This window comes from Danio aesculapii, chromosome 18 (genome assembly GCF_903798145.1).
Source record: "Danio aesculapii chromosome 18, fDanAes4.1, whole genome shotgun sequence".
Lineage (NCBI taxonomy): Eukaryota > Metazoa > Chordata > Actinopteri > Cypriniformes > Danionidae > Danio > Danio aesculapii.
In genome coordinates this window covers 52,166,677-52,190,562 of record NC_079452.1, presented here as the reverse complement: position 1 = coordinate 52,190,562, position 23,886 = coordinate 52,166,677, and the positions used below count along the sequence as shown (strand labels likewise).

Below are 23,886 nucleotides of genomic sequence, written 5' to 3'. Positions count from 1 at the left end.
CCAATTGATCCACGGACCGGTACTGGTCCACAGGTCATTGGTTGAGGACCACTGTGTTAAGATGCATTGCTGGCATGTTGCTATTTTGAGGCAACAGTAATAGACAGCAAACCAACAAGTATTGAAGCCATTGACTTTAGACCAGCATTTATTTGGTCAATGGCGCAGTTTTTTGTTTGTTCGTTTTATTGTTATTTAAAGAATGCGTTAGTTATATGTACCAATAGCTGGTCCACGATGGCTGTACACATTGCTTATTACACACAGGCATGCGCAGCCACACACAAATATCTTATACACAAATACAGTACCTGACAAAAGTCTTGTCTTCGATCCCAGTTGTAAGACCAACAAGTAATAGCTGGGGTCACCACAATTGGCTGCAGTTCACCTTATGGCTACCAGTGTCACTAATAGCATGGATTTTTTCTCAGACTTGTTAATGAATGATTTTAGCCTGCAAAACTTTCTCACAATATGCCGAGTATCCTTGCCGCAGATCATCAGGATGTAATTAAAGACATTTTAGATCTCCTTCCTTGATTAATAATGTTGCAATGTGTATACCAGATGAGAAACATAATGAATCATTCAAAGTCCTCTATTTTTCTTCTTGCCATATTACTCTTGGATTCCTTGAAAAACAGCAGGAGCGTCTCGCTGGAAGACATCCATCCACCAGTTGGACAAACCCCACTGCTTGCTTCTAAGAAACATGGTCTGAAATTGTAATTAACCACAGACTACGAGTACAGACATCCCATGTGTGAAGACAGGACTGGGCACAGAGATGATTATATCACAATACCCAGAAAGCAGCTGGAAGATGACGTCTGTCATGTAACAAAAGCCAATGAATGCAACTACATCAATTCAATACTTATGTAATTTGCCCGTGAAGTAAATGATTTTTGGTTGAAAGTTCTTTGTAAACACATACGGAGCATTTTTGGAACAGGTTATTGCCTTTGTACCTTGTTACACATAATGATGTTTGTAAAATTTGTATAGACTGTGAAAGTGAGTCACGTCTCACCAATGATCTTATCACTGTATGGATAGCTGGGCTGTTTTGACTGAGAGTTTCTTTGTTTTTGTTTTTTTTGCTCACAGGCTTATCAGTAGCAGTACGAGGGAAAGATATGTTGACTCTTGTGTCTGCGTGTTTCTTAAGGCCCTGCTTGAGTTTAACTGAGTGGAAAATCAGGAGTGGAAGATCTTTGATAGCAGAACAGTGTTAACAGTGAAGAGCCGAAGCCACACGTTTCTTCTTGTTTTTAGATGTAGATAAGGTGCTCTTGTTTGGCTACGGAAAACTGCACGAAAACTTTCTTTGGTCTTTCTTCTTCAATTTCTGTGCCGTTAGTGTTCAGTCACTGTTCTATAATCCTTTACCAAGTCTGTAGTTTTGTTTTGTTTTTGTGTCTTGAGGCTCTGCTTTATTTTTAGTTTGTTTGTGCATGTGTGCAAGTTCTGTTTTGTTTGTTTGTCTAACTTCTGTACCAGATCTAAAGCCTTGCACACAAAAAAAAATAATCAAAGATGATTCCTTGAATTTACTTTTTGTTTTTAAGTTAAGTGGTTGTAAACCATTTATTTGGGTTGAATTTAAACAAATTAAGTTGAACATTACTAAATTTAATTTGTTTGTTTAAAGGGCACCTATCGTGAAAATCATCTTTTTTAAGCTGTTTGGACAGAGCTGTGTGTAGGTATAATGTGTCCATAGTCATACTGGGGTGATATAAAGACAATAAGTCTCTTTTTTTGTTTGTTTTATTTCCTGACGTTAAAATAGGACCCAAATCCCTCACATTTTGAGGCCGACCACAACTTGACATAGGAGTGCTGTTTCCCCACCCACCGATTTGATTGACCGCTGCGTATTAACATGTCTCTGTAGTATTGTGTATAATATCAACAAGACAGGATGTGTGCAAAGCAACTGGGATTAAAAGATCTGTTCAGCTCTCTGTGATCATCAATCATCATCAAACGTGATCAAAAGTGAATTTCACAAGTTTAAAATGTTTTTAAAACAGTGCAAGTTTGTAATGAATTACAGCGATTTACTTCAGCTTTACTTAACCACCACAACCACGTGTCAGTACAATTATAAAACAAGATGCTTCAATCCCGATTTGTGGACGTTAAATCAGGTTTATTTTGTATATTAACATAACGGATATCCATACAGCAGTGGATATTAACGTGTATCCTGTCACATTTGCCGTGCAAAAACAGTGCAAAGCTAAACGCGTGCACAGTCTGTGTGTGTGTATTTGTGTGCGTGCGTGAACTTTATAACAACATTGTGTTTGACTCATCGTTGCAACTCCACAACAAATGCATCAAATAAACATTGGTAAAGTTCTAACTGTAGTATTTCTCACAAACGTTACGTGATACCTGCTTCCTTCATGTCTGTCTGTTGTCTGAAGCAGCAGAGGGCAGAGATTGAGGCACACTGACAGGCACATGTGAACGGTGGGCGGGGAAGACTAGCATTAAAGGCACAGTGCACAAAAACAGCAACAAGATCCTCAGAGCTAAAAATCACAAACTTCTAAAAGGTATAATAAATAATCTGATGGGTGTTTTAAAGGGCACATAGGTTACCCCTTTTTTCATATTTAATATAAGTCTTTTGTTTCCCCAGAATTTGTTTGTAAAGTTTCAGCTCAAACCACGCATCGGATTATTTATTATAGCTGTCTGAAGTGTCTATATTATAGCTGGAAAAAAGTTTTTGCTGTTTTTTGTACTGGGCCTTTAAGGCTAGTCCTCCCCGCCCACCGTTCCCACGTGCCTGTCAGCAATCGCCGCCCTCGGCTGCCTCAGGAAGCAGATCTCATGTAAGGTGTGTGAGAAATACTACAGTAAGAACTTTAACAATCAGTATTTGATGCAGTTTTTGTGGCATTGCAACAATGAGTCACACACAAAGTCATTACAAAGTTCACGCACACACACAGCAAGGACACAAACACATAGCGCAGACACATACACACACACACACACACACACACACACACACACACACATAGCGCTGACATACACACACACACACACACACATAGCGCAGCAGACACACACACACATACACACACATAGCGCAGCAGACACACAGAGAGAGAGAGAGAGAGAGAGAGAGAGAGACGCATATGTGACATGATACTGGTAATATCCACTGCTGTATGGATATCTGTTATGTTAATGTACAAAATAAAAACCCGATTAAACGTCCACAAACCGCGATTGAAGCGTCTTCTTTTATAATTGTTCTGACATATGGCTGTGCTGATGAAGTGAATCTGAAGTGAATCGCTGTAATTCATTACACACTTGCTCTGTTTTAAAACATTTTAAACTTGTGAAACTCACTCTTGATCAGGTTTGATGATGATGGATGATCTTAGCGAACTGAACAGACCTTTTATTCCCGGTTGCTTTGCGCTCGTCCTCTCTTGTTGATATGATTATACACGTGACTACCGGACATGTTAATGCGCACAGCTGTCAATCAATATTGGTGGGCGGGGGGACCTCACTCCTACGTAAAGTTGCAGTCGATCTGAAAACCGCTCCAATTGGTCCACCGTTTTTATGTTGTTAAATTTGAAAAAAAAGGACTGGGTGTGTTTATACACTATATGACATATTATAAACACTATATAAACTGTCATATTTATACCAATATGACAGTTTATACACTATACTTACACACATTTCTCTACAAACAGCTTGAAAAGAAGATTTTTCACCATAGGTGCCCTTTAAGTTGAAACTTTACAGACACATTCTGGAGATACAGAAGACTTATATTAAATCTGAAAAAAGGGGTAAACTTGGTGCCCTTTGAATTCGACATCATTTTTTTCAGTGTAGCCCAGCCCTGGCCTGAGACGCACAGGCTGTGGGCTCGGGCTCAAATGCTGGGCTCTAACCAGATCCATGCCATTCCGCCCCTGTGCCAAACAGCACAGTGCCTAGACTACAATTTTGTTTTGTTTTTCCCATTATTCTTCCAGAACTTTCTCTGATCTTTTGCTGATTATTTATTCATTTTGTTGTTGTTGCTGTTTTGTTCCAGAATTTTTCCAGTCAAGTCCTGTGCCTTTAATATTACTCTAGTCTTTTTCCCCCGTGTGTGATTTTTGAATTTTGTTTGGTTTGTGCAAAGTTTGGTTTTGGTTTTGCATTTAGATTTTTTTTTTCTTGTTTGTTGTTTTATTTCTAATTTAGTTTATTGTATAAACAGTTGAAGTCAGAATTGTTAGCCCCCCTTTGAATTTTTTTTCTCTTTCAAATTTTTCCCAAATGATGTTTAACAGAGCAGGGATATATTCACAGTATGTCTGATAATATTTTTTCTTCTGGAGAAGGTCTTTTTTGTTTTATTTTGGCTGGAATAAAAGCAGTTTTACATTTTTTAAAAACCATTTTAAGGTCAAAATTATTAGCCCCTTTAATCTATATATTTTTTGAATAGTCTACAGAACAAAACATTGTTATACAATAACTTGCCTAATTACTCTAACCTGCCTACAGTCATCATGGCAAAGATATAATAAATCAGTTATTAGAGATAAGTTATTAAATCTATTTTTAGAAATGTGTTGAAAAAGTTGCGGAAAAAATAAACAGGGATAATACAGGGGCTAATAATTCTGACTTCAACTGTGTGTGTATATATATATATATATATATATATATATATATATATATATATATATATATATATATATAGATATAGATATATCAGAATCAGTTTCAGTTTTATTGCCAAGTGTGCTTTACACACACAAGGAATTTGTTTTGGCTACAGAAGCTTCCAGTGTACATAAAGTGACAAGTGACAACACAAAATAAATCTGAAAAAATAAACTAATAATAATAAAAGAAGATAAACATTAAACAGATGCGGTTAGTGAAGAAACCTGGATGTTGAGTTGTATGTACAGATTGTTATAAATATACAGGTTATAAGGTGCTGTGTACAAGTGCGAATGTAGAGAGTATTGCATTGTATATTGATATAAGGTGCTGTGTACAAGTGCGTATGAGAAAGTAATGCACATTTATTGCACTGTAGGGGAATATTTAACTGTTCATAAGTGAGACAGCCTGAGGAAAGAAACTTTTCCTGTGTCTGGCTGTTTTTGTGCTTGGTGCTCTGAAGCGCCGACCAGATGGTAACAGTTCGAACAGGTAGTGTGCTGGGTGTGAGGCGTCCAGAGTGATTTTGCAAGCCCTTTTACTGACTCTGGAAGAGTACAGTTCTTGAAGTGTAGGAAGGGTTGTGCCAGTGATTCGTTCAGCAGTCCGGACTATTCGCTGTAGTCTACGGAGGTCGGTTTTGGCAGCTGAGCCGAACCAGACGGTGATTGAAGTGCAGAGGATGGATTGGACGACAGCTGAGTAGAACTGTACGAGTAGCTCCTGTGGCAGGTTGAACTTCCTCAGCTGACGAAGGAAGTACAGTCTCTGCTGGGCTTTCTTCACAAAAGAGTCTATATGAATGTCCCACTTCAGATCCTGAGAGATGGTGGTGCCCAGGAACCTGAATGACTCTACTGCAGCCACAGTGCTGTTCATGATGGTGAGTGGGGGGAGTGCAGGGGGGTTTCTCCTGAAGTCCACTATCATCTCCACTGTTTTGAGCGTGTTCAGCTCCAGGTTGTTGTATCTGCACCATAACGCCAACCGCTCCACCTCCTGTCTGTATATATATATATATATATATACATATATATATATAATAAATAAAAAATTTCATTTTTGAGTGAACTATCCATTAAATGAGATGAATCTTAAGCCCTCACTGTAGCTCAAAGATCAGTCATAGTAGAGCAGGCAGTAGAGGTCAGGGAATGTGACAAAGAGTTGTAATTGGCCACAGACTGACACATCCCTCCCTAATTAACCCCTGGCCTGGGACTGTTTGAGATCCCATAAAATAGCTAGACAAAAGGAGTAGACTCCAATAGGTCTGGCACCAAAGTTACTCTGCCCTCCAGCAGCTGGATATCTGTCCACATACAAGAAGATATTGTGTGACTTGTGGCTTTCTGGTGCTGTTTTCAGGGGCCGCTGGTAATTCCACAACTAATAGGTTTACAGTGTTATATTGAAAGAAGCACTGTCAAGTCTTTTAATTGCACAAGCTTGGTTTTATAAAAAGTGTTCATGGGAAGCTGTTTAAAGAGTAGCCTGTGTATCAAGACTTGTAAGGCTTATATAACATTCATATGAAATTTACATTGTTTAAAAAAATTACGTGTATTTTGGACTTTGGGAGCTGCCATTATTTTAGGTGTGCAGTGTGTGATATCAAATGGATGCACTTGGTGAGCCACTGGCGCTGCCTGCAGCTGTTTTGACACAACGTGCAAAGCAAATTACTCGCTGGATTTCATTTTTAATCAAAGAGATGTTGGTCTTAGCCTAAAATTTTGATTTCACACTTTAAAAGTCATCAGCCATCTTCTCATCCTTTTTTTCTCTTCTTATCAGTAGGAAAACTGCATGAAGATATACACATCGCTTCTCTTTTTGAGGTTGTTCATCTAAAAACTGCAAAATGTAGTATTTTATATTCTCATTTTTTAATTAATTGACAATAGAAACAGATAGGGCACCATGCAGTAGTGGTGCAGCTGTTTGATGTCATTGAAAATAACAGTGGCCATCATACTCCAAAATATGAAACTCTTATCTGGTAATATGTCCTCTGAATCCAATCTTTTACATACTAATCAGTCAAGTATCAATGGTGTGAAAGTTATAGACAATAAATTTAACAACTTTTACATTTAAAAGTTATGTAGAACCAAGGGTGTAGAATTAGGATGGACGGAGGGGAGGGGACTTGTTCCCACCAATATCCACAGATTATTAAAATGTCTCCACACTGTAAAACCCAAAAAGTTAAGGTAACTCAAACCATTTGAGGAAACCAATTGTAACAAACCATTTAAGTTCAAAAACTAATCCTAATGAGTACTGTGAACTTAATCCATTTGAGTTAACGAAGCAATTCGAGCACAGTAAAACCCAATAAATGAAGAGAACTTAAACCAACTGAGTACTGTAAAACCCAATAAGTTAAGGCAACTCAAATCAATTGAGGAAACCGATTGCTACAAACCATTTGAGTAAACTAATCTATATGAGTACTGTGAAGTGTGAACTTACTCCATTTAAGTTGCAGTAACGAGGTATTTAGTTAACTCATTACCTACTGAGTTGAAAACTCTTTTCAAATGAGTAGAATTAACTTTCATTAAATTTTCAGTTAACTACACTCAATTCATTTGATAAAGTTGACTGTTGGGTTTTACAGTGCACCAATAATTTAACGCCTCCAAAATAAAATAATACTTTGTCGAAATTTTCTAGTCAGGCTTACTGTGCAACTCAGATGAGACATGGACATAAGCAGCTACATTTCAAAGAAAAGCATCAGTCACTTGAGTCAAGTTTGCTACAAGTCCACCCTAATAGTAACTTTTTTGATTTATTTATCTATTAAAGTTTTTTTCTCTTTTTTTTAAGTGTGAAATAAAACATGTGCTGTTCTGTTTGCACACTTCGAGAAGGAAAAGAAAATGAAGAGTTCAAATGCAAAAACCTCTAAATGCCAGAAAATTTTCTTCTAAAAATTTAGATTTTTTTTATCACCTATGTGTAGGTTCAGCTATTTCATTTTTATGGCGAAGAAAAAGTTCTTTTCGTGGTCTTCAAAGTGAAATAGCTCAACATAAACAAAATTTTCAATGGAGATTTCAGAAGACACTTTTTGCTTCTGAACTCTTCAAATGGGTATTTAAAGTCATCTTTTAGCTTTAAGTGCATAAATGGCAATATTATACTTGCAAAAAATGTGTTCAGATGTGATAGTTAGTAATTATGCACAAATAAGCCCTCAGTAAACCAAAGTCTTTATTAAACTACCTTTTTGTCAGACATTAACTTTACATTTTAAATGTGAAGTTATATTTTATTTTTACAATGGGGGGTTTGGTGTCGAATTAGGTCCCTACCAATATCAAAAGCAAATCTACGCTCTTGTGCAGGACCACATTGTTGCCTAAATTCAAACCTTTTTTTAGAATTCCTTATTTGTGAATTTTATTTATATACCAATTTCGAGAGGATCACCTGCATCATGGGTTATGATTGCTTGCGGCTGGTCCTGCATTATGCAATTTATGATTCGCCAATCAGACGATTCCTAAGCCACAATAAATACCCCAACTTCCATATAACAGCCATCTTCATGTTGAACAATCCCCCCTTCCACCCCTACTCCTCCTCCTTTCCTAGATGTATGACACGGTGGCCCAGTGGTTAGCACTGTTGCCTCACAGCAAAAACGTCACTGGTTCTAGTCCTTACCAAGCCAGCTGACGTTTCTGTGTGTAGTTTACACATTCTCCCCATGCTCACGCGGTTTTTCCCCGTGTTCCCTGGTTTTCTCCCACTGTCCAAAAACATGCAACTTAAGATAATTGACTAATCCAAATTGGCACCATAGACATTCTCCTAGTAAGTAGTTATCTCTAGCAATCACTATCTGTTTATTAGCTACTACAGCAGGGAAGTTCTCGAAATCTACCTGAGCTCAAACTCCCCTCTCGCCTTGCAAACAGGAGGGAGTCCCAGGCTTGAGAATCTTATGACCTCAGGGCTCTCTCCCGGGACAACATGCCAAACAAGCTTTATAATCATTCATCAGCTAAGTGTGAACTCTTGAAGAGCAGATTAAATGGAAACAAGTTTGAAACTTAGATGGTAAATACTGTCTCACCAATAAAGTTAAAGAAGTAACATATAAACTAATTCATTTAATCTATCTAGTTAAACAAGTTGGCAAACTTTTTTGTAGAGACATGGAATCTGCGTGCACTTGTGAATCAGAGGAGGAATCGATTTTTGAATGCACATCTGCCCAAATGTTTTGGTTTGATGTTGAATATATTATATTTAAACTTACAAGAATTTTTTTAGATATGCAATAATAATAAAACTTTGGAGCTAAATTTGTTTATTAATTATATTGTTAATATTTATAAATGGGAAGTACCATGTACACAAACAAAAATGGTCCAATGATAACCTAACATTTGTTGGTTTAAAATTGATCTTAAGCATTATATTGAAACCCTAAAAGACATTAAAAAAAGGTATAAGGATGTATGCGATGGCATTTTCTTATACAAATTTCTTGTTATTTAAAAAATCCCCTTTAATTGTATAAATTTTTAGTTTTTATTCTCTATTGATTTGTGATGTTAAACAATTGTAAGTACTGTATTCCTCAATTTTTTGTTTGCTATTGTTCATGTTTTGCAATAAAGAAAAAAGGGTCAAAAATCCAAAATATTAATAAAACTGTGGATATTTTAAATAATGTAAAATCAGTTATTTCATTTAGAGACATCATTTATATTATATTAAAGCATACAAGTCTTGATTCACTTTAAGGTAATTATACTGTTACACTTAATACATCATAATCACATAAACTACTTGATTATCGACCAAATTACATTGAAAAGCTGTTTTAAATTCCAAAATGAACTGTTTTGAACAAAAAAGATTGCTGGAAATTGATGTCATTGCAGGCAGAGCCTTAAAGCCACACCTGCATATTACAGTACATAATCAACACAGACCAACGGTGATTCAAAGGTTTACCACCATAAACAAACTTTTCCAGAAAGTTCCCTCTGACAATCTGATCCAAATTAAAATTTAATTTTGGCCTGATTTTGTATTTTGTGAAGCTCTTTTTGTTTGTGGCATACTATGGTTTATGTATTTGCGTGAATGAACAGTAGTTGACTCCCAAATACCATAATCGCTTCTACCTTTGAGAGCCTTAACATGTGGCAGACTAAAGAATGGCTTTGTTTTCTTTCATAACAGATTCCTAGGCGACTATCCAAGACTGAAGGAGGTTCCCAACCTGCTGAAAAAGATGGAGCAGAGGAATGTCTGTGTGGCTTCCTGGTGCTGGAATCCAATGTAGAAAACATCATTTACAGTCGCAATGACAACTCTGAGAAACAGCCTCTTAAGGTTACAGAACCTGTGGACATTTCGGAGGACACCCATCAACTAAAGAAGAAGGTCATGAAACAGATTCCTTTGCAACACAGAGTAGTTCTTGGGGGAAGTAATAAGAAAGTCTCCAACCACAGAGCCAGTAGAAAGAAAAGTCTGACAGATCACAGCCAAATCTCTTCCTCCTCTTCATATATTCGCACTATTCAAAACAGCAGGAGTGCCACCGTTACTTTAGAGTGAGAATAGAAAGGAGAGAGCCAGTTATATGCCCGCTGTGAGTGTTCTTTTAAAAAGTCATGACCAGGTTAGGATTGTTATGAGTCCTGGCAGTGCGTTACATCATCACTTTTACCAGATGTTAAAGTTAACAGTCATTTACCTACATTTACAGTAATTATATGTGACCCTAGCACCATAAAACCTTTTTATGAATCTTAAAAAGTTGTGTAATTTATTTAAATCAGGATTTATATATCATCTGAAAGCTAAATACTAAGCTTTCCATTCATGTATAGTTTGTTAGGATAGGACATTATTTGTTTGAGGTATTTGGAGCTTTAGGATTTAACAAATCAAAATATTGACTTTTTTTTAAACTGTCTAAGTTCTTAGCAATGCATATTACTAATCTAAGTTTTGTTATATTTACAGTAGAACATTTATCAGATATCTTCATGTAATATGATCATTACTTAATAATCTAATGGTGTTTGGCCTAATCAATCATTTTGAGCCATGCAATGAATTTTTGGCAATTTCTCGTGGAACATAGAACCAGGGTCATATATGGTGGCTATGAATTGTGACTTTGCAATTATTGTCTATGATGATGTTTGTTGTGTTCATAAATCACTTGATATGCATTGTTGTTCAACAATCTGAGGTCTATAAGATTTTATGAATGAAGAATGTAAAATTGCTAAAAAAAAAAATGCTAATCTGAATTTTCAGTATGCTTATTCCAGTATGAAATAATCCTTTACAATAGAGAATCCCAAAGTAGGGCCTGCGGGCAAATGTTGACCCATGCTAACCTTTAATTTGGCACACTATCCCATCTGAGAAGAAAGGGAGAATATTGATGGGGTGAATATTTATGGCAGAGATTGTCATTTCGAATTTAATGTAACCTTTTGTTTGTTTGTTTGGAAATTTCTTTTGTTTTGTAAATCGATCAGATTTTTTTAAAATGTGAAACAAAAATGTATGTCACTCGACAGATAGAGAACAATGAGGCTTGCCGTTTAGTGTATTCAGCATTGAACTTCATTGTGCTTTCAATGGGATTGTTGAAGTTTTTACTGTAAGTCAGAATTATTTGCCCCTTTTAATTTTTTTTTCTTTTTTAAATATTTTCCAAATTATGTTTTACAGAGCAATGAAATTAGTGTTTTTTGGCTAGAATAAAATAAGTTTTTAATTTTTTAAAAAACATTTTAAGGTCATTATTATTAGCCCCTTTAAGCTATTTTTTTGGGGATAGTCTACCGAACAAACCATCATTATACAATAACTTGCCTAATTACACTAACCTGCCTAGTTAACCTAATTAACCTAGTTAAGCCTTTAAATGTCACTTTAAGCTGTATAGAAGTGTCTTGAAAAATATCTAGTCAAATAATATTTACTGTCATCATGGCAAAGATAAAAGAAATCAGTTATTAGAAATGAGTTATTAAAACTATTATGTTTAGAAATCTGTTCACCGTTAAACCGAAATTGGGGTAAAAAAATAATACAGGGGGGGCTAATAATTCTGACTTTTTTTTATTAGATTTTTTCTAGTTATTTTTTAAATGTTAGGAAATAAATTAGGAAATTACTCATGGAAATTTTATGTAATAGAGTTTGGTAAATTTACCTTCGGCCCCCAGCCCTCAATCAACTTTGGTTTTTGGCTCTTCATAACAAAAAGTTTGGGCACCCCTGCTTTAGAGAGAACAAACTTTTCTTCGTATTATTGATATTATAAACAGCATAATAATGTCTTTCCAAAACAATGTACTGACCTCAAACTTTTGAACAGTAACGCACAAAAAGAAAACATAGATTTTTTTTTAATTGTAGTGTGACAATACTCTCATTCATGGAAAAAGATGAAATATTTAGGAGGCCCATCATCTAAATATAACCGCCAATTCTTATGAGTTTACCATGAGAATTGTCACGAGACAGTGTTTTTAAGCTTCTATTTAAAAATGTTTTGACAATTATAGCAAATCTAATTTCTGTAACCCAGGAATACATTTTTTAGCATAATTATTGAAGAAAATGGTGTATGACAGTATTTCATTTCTAAATATGCTAATACAAATCATTATTAATTTATACCATTGATCCTAACAATTAAATTTCACAATGCCCTACAGCACTATTAACAGTGTGTCACAAAGTGTGTCTGATTGAAATGTATACATACTTATGATACTGTACATTTAATGCAAGATTGTGTTCAATAAATACATATTAATATATATATATATATATATATATATATATATATATATATATATATATATATATATATATATATATATATATAAATTGTTGACAAATAAACACATATTAATTGCATTTGTTTCACTTTAAGCTTTTATTTGAAATCTTTTAAACCAAAGTTTACATACTTTGCCAATTTTGGTCTAACAATGTATTAAATACAAAGACAGCATATTCATCAACTGATGGTAATATTACACAGTACAATGGCATTTAAGAAAAGTCTTCATTCATTAGAATTACTAAACTGTGTTGGCTAAAAACCAATACATGTTTGTTTGTTTTTTTTTCTAAGAAAACACATGCAGTTTCAGAAAAGAAGCAGCTTGGGTAAAACATCCTCTGCTGTTATCTGAATGCACACAGCCGCAATCACCAACCAGTCTATTGAAGTTAAACTGCAAGTCAGCCTTGAACTGATAACAGCTTCTCGGATGACAATACCCGTTACTGTGGGAGACTTCTGTATGTGAATGTAGTGAGAGACAATGTTGTTTTACATCTACTCATATTTTTAGACCACAGCGCATCAGCAGTGACTCATGATAGATTACCACAATCACTATAATGTTTACTTTTTGTTTCCATTACTTGCAGAAGCACTGAAAATTTTCATGCTTATTTTAAGCAAAGGAAATTAAGGGTGGGTTCACACTTGATCAGTTATCTTGACTTATTTGGACCAGACCATAAACAAAAATGGTTCATTATTACTGGTTTGATTTGATTGTTTTTTTTACTTTCATTTTTTTATGCATAAGGCTATTAATATGTGTATTTTTGCGACAGAACTTGCACCATTTAACTCTCCCATTTCAACATGTTGTTAATGGAAGCCATAACCTTAGCATACATTATGCCATGTTATTAGGTGTCGTTTACATTAGTCCATTAACATCTTAAAAAACATACTTCTCCAGCATATTTAACCTGTGAAAGTGAAACATCTTAAAAAGGACTGTAGACCTGTTTTAGTCTGGAACCAGTTTACACTGGTGTTCCATTTCAATGTAGACTGACTAAAATGCTAACTTTTGAAAAACAAATGCTATCCACAGTTGATCACAGATTGGTCTTTTGGGCTATTCTGTTCCCTTAATGGTCAACTACCTCTCATATGACCATTACACAACTGGTAGATGGCTTGTATGCATGCCAGCAAAATGTGCGTGCCCAGTAGGTGCGAATGGTCACATATAGTGCACAGCATAATGGAGTACACCTCATTTTTAAAAATTTATATTTTTTCCATTTCTCAGTGAATATAGGCAATGTATTTTGATGCATTTAAACAAAACAGATTTATTAAACAGATATATTTATTAAAATTATATTTTAGTAACTAAACATATTCAGTAAAATTTAATTCAAAGCAAAATATTGCAAAGAAAACTAAATCTTTCAATTGTTTTGCTGCTCTTGATTTTTCCTCTTTTTTAAAATTTGTATTAAATATTTTTCTGGAACATATAAATTTTGGTGTACTTTTTGGACCATTATCGTAAGTTATTTTGTTAGATAAGCTTCAGATTTGGCTTCAGTACTGACTAATCTAATGTATATGCACAAATATAGTATTGTATAACTTCCTATTAAAAATAGGAATTTAAAAAGATAGATTGTGAGGGGTGTACTTTATATATGCTGAGCACTGTATCATTCGTTTTTATACTTTATAGTGTGGACATGTTTGTGTTTTTTTTTAAATGTAGTAAAAACACCAATATGGACAAGGAACATTTTTAGTCTAAGACGCCATTTTAAAATTAAAATTGCATTAGTGTAAATGCAGTCTTAGTTGCCCATACAGAGGGTCCAGACCAGCTGTGGTCACATTAGAGATCCCAAAATCTTATGTAAACCACAGTAATGGTTCCTAAATCCTTTTTGTTTACTTAGCATCCACACTGACATTTTAAAACTTAATTTAGTTGGAAAAACCAAAACTGGTTTTTAATGTATATTCTAACAGAATGTATCTGATATTTTGTCAGCTACAACTAGTGTGAAACCCAAAAGTGGACTAAGACCCACTTTTTAGGTGTCTAAGTCAATTTGTTTGGCATGTATCAGGCTTCGGATGGCAGCATTTACGCTTATTCAAATGAACTGCGTCATTTTATCGATCAGTTTATTTTATACAAAACTTCAAACTTGCCAAGTGTGAACACACCCTAAAGGACTTATTTATACTATTTCTCCCCATACAATGGACTTTTCACTCCACTTTTGCTTGATATGACCTGCTATCACACAGCATCTTAAGCATTTTGTTGAGAGCTCCCCATATTCGACATGTTCTCAATGGAAGCCATCACCTTGACAGACTTGTTAGGGCAACCTCTTAAGTGCCCAAGCAGAAGGTCCTGCTGTAGTTACATGAGAGATCCTGAACCAGAGCAAGGGTTCATCTCTCTCAACGGATCTAAAATAGGTTGAATCAGACCTAATAAGCTTTTTTTCAGAACTCCCATCAGCTTCACAGTGAATCTGTACGCCTGCGGGCGAACACTGCAGACATGCTCTTCACAATTCCCTTAATGCCTGCTAACTTCTTCACAGACACCCTGGATTCTCTGATGCGATCCACCAGCCCATGGAAAACCATGAGGACGCCGTGGTAGTTCTCAGCAGCCGAGACCTCATAAAACTGACAATCCGCTGAGAGTGCAAGCAGCCGGCCCTCCTCGCTGAGCACTGTACGGCGATGGTGCAGGTCTCTCTTGTTTCCCACTATAACTATAGGCATCTTCTCAAAGCCAAGAAAGTCCTTGGTGGTTTTTATTGTTTGGACGAGTCTGGAGACAGTGTTGAAACTGGCTCGGTCACAAATGCTGTAGACCAGCACCAAACCGTCTGCCCACTGAAGTCTTTTCTCACACAACAAGGTCTCAGAGGATGGGTCCTGCCGAGAAGACAACCTTTGGGTTATTTCAATATTTCAAACAGTCTGATGTTAATTAATAAAGAGCATTTTATACTTCTGGTCAAAAGCAAAAAGATGAAAGACTTTCCAGCTGATTTACAGCTGTTGATAAGACAAGTACTGGGTATTTATTCAGCATTTAAACCAGAGTATTTAATATATTCACTAAAGAATGTATGGATATTTTGGTTGGAGATTATCTCTAGCATTTGTTAGCCTGCTGAGATGATAACCACTGGGTGTTTAAATAACATTTCAGATTATGATTTTTATATTTTTCGAAATTGTATTGAAAAAATTGTGGCAGAATGATTTGGTGGTCTTAGCTGGTTTAATGTGTTTTAATGTCTTTTAGCCTGTAGTAGCCGATTTACAGAATTTGGTTTAAAGACTAGCCTGACAAGTTTGACAAAGTGTCAAAAAACGTAGCCAACAGACCAACAACTCCAGGATAGTAAACCAGCATTTTAGAATGGTTTCAGTGGTTTCTGCTGTTATTTTTTTCTACCAAGTAATATTTATTTATTATTATTAATATTATACCTATTATTGCGATTACCTGTTTTTATATATATATATATATATATATATATATATATATATATATATATATATATATATATATATTTATATATATAAATAACAAACAGGTTCTGAAACATTACTCACCTGTGAATATGGTGCATCCCATATATTCAGAGTTTGCTCTCGTCCATCCACAACAATATTGTGAGTGTAAAGTGACTCTACAGGGAAAACAACGTTTCGTGAAATATAAAAAATAAATAGAAAACTTGTAAGTTAGCCAGTGAATAAACTACTTACCGATATCTCCATATTCTCCAATGAATCTGCGAGTCAGGAGCCGGACAATGAGAGCTGCAAAACAAAAGTTGCGATCATAAACGTTACTTAAGTGAGAAAAGCTGAACAAAAAGTAGAAACGCATGCATGTCATAATTGCTAGTTCATAAACTCACCAGATTTTCCAACATTGTCAGTACCGAGAACAACGACGTTTGCGTCCATTCTCTGTCCGTTTAGTCCAGTCATGTTGTTTAGAGAGATGCTGCGAGAGAATGATCTGGCGCGTCTCCGCAGCTGTCAACAAGGTTGAGGAGAAGGCGGAGCTTAGACGTGCTCGCTCCCGTGATGATGATGTGACGATGCACCGCCGGTAAGTTTCATAAAAGAGTATTAGTTTCATGAACTCCTGGAAGAGCAGATCATGTTGCAAGCGGTTGCAAGTTAAATTCTTGAATTTAGTTTTCATGTTTTTCTTAATCTGAAGTGTGAATACTGTAGTTTTTTTATTACTGTCTTTTGTTTACATAGATTTTTTTTGTCATAAATGTAACCTGTTTAAGTCCACAAGATGGCATGAGTAGACTAGGGTTGTAACGTTTTGTGAGTTTTTAGACTGATCCAGTGGGGTTGGGGTCATTCTACAGCTGCTCAATCCTGTTCCTGGAGTTTTACCTTCCTGCAGATTTCAGTTGCAACCCATATTAAACACACCTGCCTGTAATTATCAAGTGCTGTTTGGGTCCTAATTAATTGGTTCAGGTGTGCTTGTTCAGGGTTGGAACTGAAGAAGAATGTAGATCGCCAGGAACTGGGTTGAGCTCCCCTGTTCTACAAAAATGTCTCTTTTTCTGTCCCTGGTGTAACAGAAATATTAAACCTGAAAAAAATATTTAGGTTTGAAAAAAAAAAAAAAAAAAAAAAAAAAAAAATATATATATATATATATATATATATATATATATATATATATATATATATATATATATATATATATATATATATATATATATATATATATATATATGTGTGTGTATGTATATGTATGTATATATATGTATATGTATATATATATATATATATATATATATATATATATATATATATATATATATATATATATATATATATATATATATTTATTTATTTTTTTTTTATTTTTTTTTTTTATAAAATTATATTATACAATTTAGTAATCAACTAAAGTATTGATGCCTTAATGGCGCTGCTGTTACCGTTTAACAAAAATCTATTAATATAAATATTATAAATATTACTCTGGTGACATAACTTGACTTCTTCATGTTTCCTAAAGATCTATAAAGAAAGGCCCATTCTAATCCTCATTACAGTCTTCATAAGAAGCTTTTTACCTCACTGGTATGATCTCTATTATTGTTAGGCAATTGTAATAAAAATAGAATATAAATTGATTGAACTAATTAATTTAGTCAACGTTGCTTAATCACAAGACATTTTGTAAAATGCATTTTTCATGAAAAATGTCATTGGTGTTACTTCTCTTACGTGTAACACCACAAACGTAATGGATGTAACAACTTTATATCCATTTGATTCTACACACAAGATTTAGGATTAAGGATTGCAAAATTACTTATTTATAATTTCAAATATTTTCATTGTTATAGTACATATATGGTGGCGAAAATGACTTATAACACTAAATCCCACTTTTAACCTGATGAAAACAAATCAAACAATCTTCATATTTGTTACATTATTATTTTTTCTGTTACTCTGACTCCATTTGCTGAAAATAATAAAGAAATGTTATTTCATAAAAGCTGTTAATATTTCATGAAAGTAGATAACACTGGTGACAAAAAAATTATATGTGTGTTCTTTAAATAAATGTATGAATGTTAAAAGCATTAAGCTGCCATTTATGTTTTCATAAAGAATGTTTTTGTAGAATGATATTTTTTTTTACAATAGAGGTGCACTGTAGAACTAGTCAAAGAAGTACTGTTTTTGTATGTTGTTTCAAAAGTCTTGTTCAGGCTTAATATTAAATAGTGATTGTGTATTCAGTGCATTCCACCTCACACTGTTTTAGACGTTTTAGTCATCTAAAACAATACTGTTGGATTCACTTTTTAGTGTTTTTTTTAATAGCTTGAGAACTATATAAAAATTGGCCATCAACATTATCCTTTCCTGTATGAACTGGAAATAATTACGGAAAGTTAAAAATAATGTGGCGACGTGGTGACTATGTTTGCCTCACAGCAAGAAAGTCGCTGGTTTGAACCTCGGCTGGGTCAGTTGGTGTTTCTGTGTGGAGTTTGCATATTCTCCCTGTGTTAGCGTGAGTTTCCTCCAGGTTTCCCCCACAGTCCAAAGACATGTGGTATAGGTGAAATGAATAAGCTAAATTGTCCGTAGTGTACTGTGTGTGTGTGTGTGTGTGTGTGTGTGTGTGTGTGTGTGTGTGTGTGTGTGTGTGTGTGTGTGTGTGTGTGTGTGTGTGCGTGTGCGTGTGCGTGTGTGTGTGTTGATGTTTCCCAGTGATGGGTTGCAGCTGGAAGGGCATCCGCTCCATAAAACATGTGCTGGATAAATTGGTAGCTCATTACGCTGTGGCGACCCCGGATTAATAAAGGGAAGAAAAGAAAATGAATAAATGAATGAATAAAAACGAAGTGCAAAATAAAGTGCATTGTCCACATTTGGCCACTAGAGTTCAGCATAATCACAAAAATTAGAAAGCTTTTGTGCCAGAGGTGGCATAGGACCAAAATAAATAAATAAATAAATAAATAAATAAATAAATAAATAAATAAATAAAACGTTTTGTCTTTATATATATTTATACTTAATATTTATACTAACAATACTTATTTTTACTTTCTGAGAAGTAAGTAATTAGTATTCTTAGGATGCTAGTATATTCTTATTTGTGTTTTTACTATATCAAATTGTTGATATGTCTTCATTTTAGATTTTATTAAGTGTAATTTATAAACAATTATACAGTAGTAAGATATATTTTATATTTTTTGTAATGTATTTAGCTTATAATGTAGGATATTTACTATTTTGCATTCATTTTCATATGCTTTTCCTATCTTGGACCCCTTAGTTAGAAGAATTCACCTGGAGGAATGTGTTTATAATGATAATACTGTATCTAAAACACAGATTCACTAAAATAATAACAGTCATTTGTGTATACTAAGCCTTTATATACTGAATGAAGTCCTGGTTTGTGTGTAGCCAGCTGCCCACCACTTCTCATTAAAGATATGGGTGGCCTAAAGGGAGCAGCTCTATATGATTTATATTTTGGCCCAAAGGAAGAGGTACCATTTTCCTGACTATAGCAGAGAGAATGGCCCTTTGTTTGGGTTGCAAGGATCTTCATTGATTCCTAGACATCTGCATGGTTCAGTACTATATCTCTAGTCAAACGCTCAGCTGACTGTCCGCACGTTTCCTACATGCTGAGTAGATCTGCTCTCATGCCAGCCCGTAATCCTACCTGATGGGATGCTTTAAATAGTGCCTGTGTAGAAAGTGTTCAGTATCTGGGGGTCTGTGTAATCTTTCCCTGCCAATGGCCCGAAGTCACCCTGCTGAGCTCCTGGTGTGTGTTTTATATATATACATATATGCATATATCATAAAAGCAATAATGAATGGAGGAATAATTTCATTTGAAACTACATACAATAAGAAAGCAGTTATTTAAAATTTGAATAAATATTTAACAATTTTACAATAAAAAAAATTTGTAAAATTGTTAAATATTTATTCAAATCTTAAATAACTGCTTTCTTATTGTGTGTAGTTTCAAATAAAATTATTCATCTATTCATTATTGCTTTTATTACTATTACCAATATTAATAATAATAATAATAATAATAATAATAATAATAATAATAATTATTATTATTATTATTATTAATATTGAAGTGATTTCTGAAGGATCATATGACTGAAGACTGGACTAATGAAGCTTCATCTTTAAAATCACTGGGAATAAATTATTCAAATAAATTATAAACTACTTTTGAACAGTATTTTTATAGTGCAAAAACATTTCACAATTTTACAATTTATTCTGTATTTTTGATTAAATAAATGCAGCCTTGATGAGCAGGAGAAGCTTATTTTAAAATATTTAAAAATCCTATACTGACCCCAAACTTTTGACCTGTAGTGTATATATACTGTATATAATTGGAAATATCTATAGTGGGATAGTATAATATCTTTGGGGATAATTCACCCCCCCCCCCCCCCCCCCCCACAAAAGGCATCATTTACTCCTCCCCTTGGAATTTCTTTCTTCTGTTGAACACAAAAGAAGATCATTTGAAAAATGCTGAAAGGCTGTAAAAATTTACTCCCATGGTATATGTTTTTTCCTCAGCAGTTACAGGTTTCTAACATTTTTCAAAATAACTTTAAAATAAGTTTTGTGTTCAACAGTAAAAAGAAACTTACTAATGTTTTTGAACCACTTGAAAGTGAGTAAATGTAGATTTTTGGGAGAGCTATTCTTTTAAGGCAAGACACTGCAGTCAATAACGTTTTTATTTTTCATGTATACCTGTCAATTTTGAGATTTTTAGCTTTTTGGCTATTCATAATTATTCTTTTCACTGCCTGTCTATTGAAAAGAAAGCATTTTGTCTCTACTGAGCCATAATTATCTATTTTTGTAGCACTTTCATCTGTATGAAGGTCTTTAAAGTATATATTCATACATGATTTGTCTGATCATATACATTTTATTCCACAAAAAAGTGTGATCTTCTAAATAATCCTCATAAGCCTTTCTGTAAAATCCTTTGACTTTATTTATAACGGGTACAATTGGCAACCGCCAATTGTTTTGACATACAGTACACTGTAAAATCTGATGAGTTAAGTCAACTCAAGCTGTTTGAGAAAACCGATTGAGGCAAACCATTAAAGTTGTTTTAAAACAAAATGGTTTGAGTACTGTAAACATATATATTTATAAATATATTGAGTCATATACATATATATTATTTGTGTTTTGATATTGTCAAACATTTAGAGTATTCGTAACTTAAACATTTTAAGTTTAATTAAAATGTTAAGTCCAAACAACTATATACTGTAGCTACTCAAAAGGTTTGGCATTGCTTCTAGCATTAGAATTAATACAAATAGAATTAGCTTTTTGTTATTATTCATTTATTTTATTATTTGGCCTTTCATCATGCTTAATGCTAACAGAATAAAAAGTTTCTTATATAAAAGTTTCTAATATAAACAGACTGCATTGCCCTGATTCTCTCAACAGTCATTATAGTCGCATTATTTGCCAACTTAAAGTAAAATGTATTGAAATTTTTGTTAATTTTTGGGCACTTACACCTACTGTCATGATTAAAAGCAATACGGTACAACAAATTTGTAATTATCTAACTCTAAATGAGATCTCAAAAAAGTGTGAGGTTAACTCAGCACTTTATTGTTCAAAATGTTAACCTGCCAGTCCAGCCTCTCTGCTTCTTAAAGGTCATGTCACATCACGTGTTTCATGTTTTTATAGCCCTGGTACGCTTGAATGGGTTATAAGTTATGACTAATTAAAGCAAACGCATGGATTCAATCAAAACATTTCATGCTTTGTTAATTATTCATCCAAGCTAATTAGCAGTATTTTGTTAATCTAACATCCTTTTAATTTGTCTTCTCCGACTACTCTTTGATTTTCAGAGTCATTTATTTGTGAGCAAAAGTATCTTTTCAAAAGATCAAAAATAAAAATGAATGTTAATAAATGAGCTAACAGACAAATATTGAGCTGTTTAATTTAGATTCATTATTTTAAGGAGTAACGTTATCTCAAATAAATTCTGCATACAGTATATTATTTGTATTAAATTCTCTCTGACCTATAAAAACACTTTTAAATGAATTCGGGGTCAAACTAAAGCTTCCAAATGTGTGAAATCTGCTCACCTGAACACATTAAAACATCCAAGCTCAGTCTCAGCGGAATTGTTGAACGTTTCCTTTTTTAGCTGTCCATATTAAAAAGGAATATTCTGAAAGGTCAAAGCAATGACAATAAATGGGCCATATGAAGACATAGTGCTGTGTGATATAGTTCATTACATGCTCGATGGACGGTAAAATGTGGTTTTCTGTTCTGCTGCAGGGTCAGAAGACCAAAGTGTTTGAGGTCAGTGTGATTCTCTTTGGAAAATGTTTTAATGTCTTGTGAAATGAAATATATATTATTTGCTGCTGGCACCAGTGGGATACTAGATAATATTGTATAGACCCTTGGGCCAGTTTCTCAATTTTCTGAGCTGTCAGCGGTAATATTTTCTCTAATTTTCCCATATATGTGTGAAATACTGCAGGAGTGTCTTAGAGACATCATATATCCTGTATTGGATTTGCTTTGCTAAATGTATGTGGGTCAAAGATGAGAAGAGGTTTTAAAGCAACAAGACCATTAACTCATAATACAGCTTTAAATGCACACATTAAAATGTATTTTACTGCAATAATTGTTTAAATACTAAAGTAATAATCTCAAACAAATTTAGAAAAATAATTGCTTGATGACTTATTAAGACTCTCTTTAAGTAGGACAATGCAGCCCTAAAATAATGATTCGTTTGATTCAATAATGATTCAAATTTGACATATTTCAACTCCACCCATTTTCAGGGTTTCTTATTGATAAATAAATAAATAAATAAATAAATAAAGCTAGTATGATATTTTATATTTTATACTTTATATAATTTAGTAAGTGCATGTTAGACTTTTCATTTTTAGACAAATGAGTCAAACTAAATGTTGCTGAAACATTATTTCACTCATATTTTAACTTTTAATTTTTCTCAAAGGTTATTAGAAACATTAAAGACACATTTCATTTAATACTAAATGTATTAATATAAAATCGATTGACGAAACAATTCAGTTGAATTTTAAAACAACAAAACTCTTAAATTCTTAACTTAACTCTTAAAAACTTCTTATATTGTTGCTAATTTCATTCTTATTTGAGTTACATAATTTTGTTACATTTATTTATTCATTTTACAATAATTTTTTAACCAAATTTTTTATTTAGCAATAAATACTCAAGGTCATTCTGAATATAAACAATTGTTATTTTAACTTATTATTTACATTTTAGTAAGTTATAACTAGGCCACACAGTGGCTCAATGGTTAGCACTGTCCCCTCACAGCAAGAAGGTCACTTGCTGGGTCCCGGCTGGGTCAGTTGGCATTTCTGTGGGGAGTTTGCATGTTCTCTGGGTGCTCCGGTTTCCCCCACAAGTCCAAAGACATGCGCTACATCCCAGTACTTGGTTGCAGCTGGAAGGCCATCCGCTGTGTAAAACATATGCTGGATAAGTTGGCGGTTCATTCCGCTGTGGCGACTGTTGATGAATAAAGGGACTAAGCTGAAGGAAAATGAATGAATGAATAACTATTTATTATTTAATTTTTGTAACAATGTCCATGTGTAAATATTCTAAAAATCATTTTAAATTAGCTAAAATGGTTTCAATCTTTAAATCTTAAAATATAAATATATATATTTTTTGGC

The 23,886-nt window shown here is 33.9% G+C and overlaps 2 protein-coding genes across 2 annotated transcripts in view; one reads left to right on the top strand and one right to left on the bottom strand.

Moving 5' to 3' along the window:
• plin1 (perilipin 1) overlaps positions 1 to 10,474 on the top strand; it is a 39,671-nt gene extending 29,197 nt beyond the window's left edge. The window contains exon 8 of the mRNA XM_056478600.1: positions 9,934 to 10,474. Coding sequence (XP_056334575.1) covers positions 9,934 to 10,314 — 381 coding nt within the window. The 3' untranslated portion in view covers positions 10,315 to 10,474. The remainder of the gene's footprint in view (positions 1 to 9,933) is intronic.
• A 3,820-nt stretch (positions 10,475 to 14,294) lies between these two features.
• Positions 14,295 to 16,595, bottom strand: si:dkeyp-59c12.1 (Ras-related and estrogen-regulated growth inhibitor-like protein). The gene is made up of 4 exons (XM_056478531.1): positions 16,480 to 16,595; positions 16,325 to 16,378; positions 16,169 to 16,245; positions 14,295 to 15,478 (listed from the first exon to the last, which is right to left on the bottom strand). Exons 1-4 carry the CDS (start codon positions 16,550 to 16,552, stop codon positions 15,053 to 15,055), a joined length of 630 nt encoding a protein of 209 aa, XP_056334506.1. The 5' UTR covers positions 16,553 to 16,595; the 3' UTR covers positions 14,295 to 15,052.
• Positions 16,596 to 23,886: the final 7,291 nt, after the last annotated feature.

What these genes read in the sequence shown, in the direction of transcription:
- si:dkeyp-59c12.1 (XM_056478531.1), bottom strand. Translation starts at nt 16,552, where the DNA reads ATGACTGGACTAAACGGACAGAGAATGGACGCAAACGTCGTTGTTCTC. An exon ending in TGGAGAATATGGAGATATCG is followed by an intron (nt 16,246 to 16,324) that starts GTAAGTAGTTTA and finishes TTTTCCCTGTAG; the next exon opens with AGTCACTTTACACTCACAAT. An exon ending in GGGATGCACCATATTCACAG is followed by an intron (nt 15,479 to 16,168) that starts GTGAGTAATGTT and finishes TCTTCTCGGCAG; the next exon opens with GACCCATCCTCTGAGACCTT.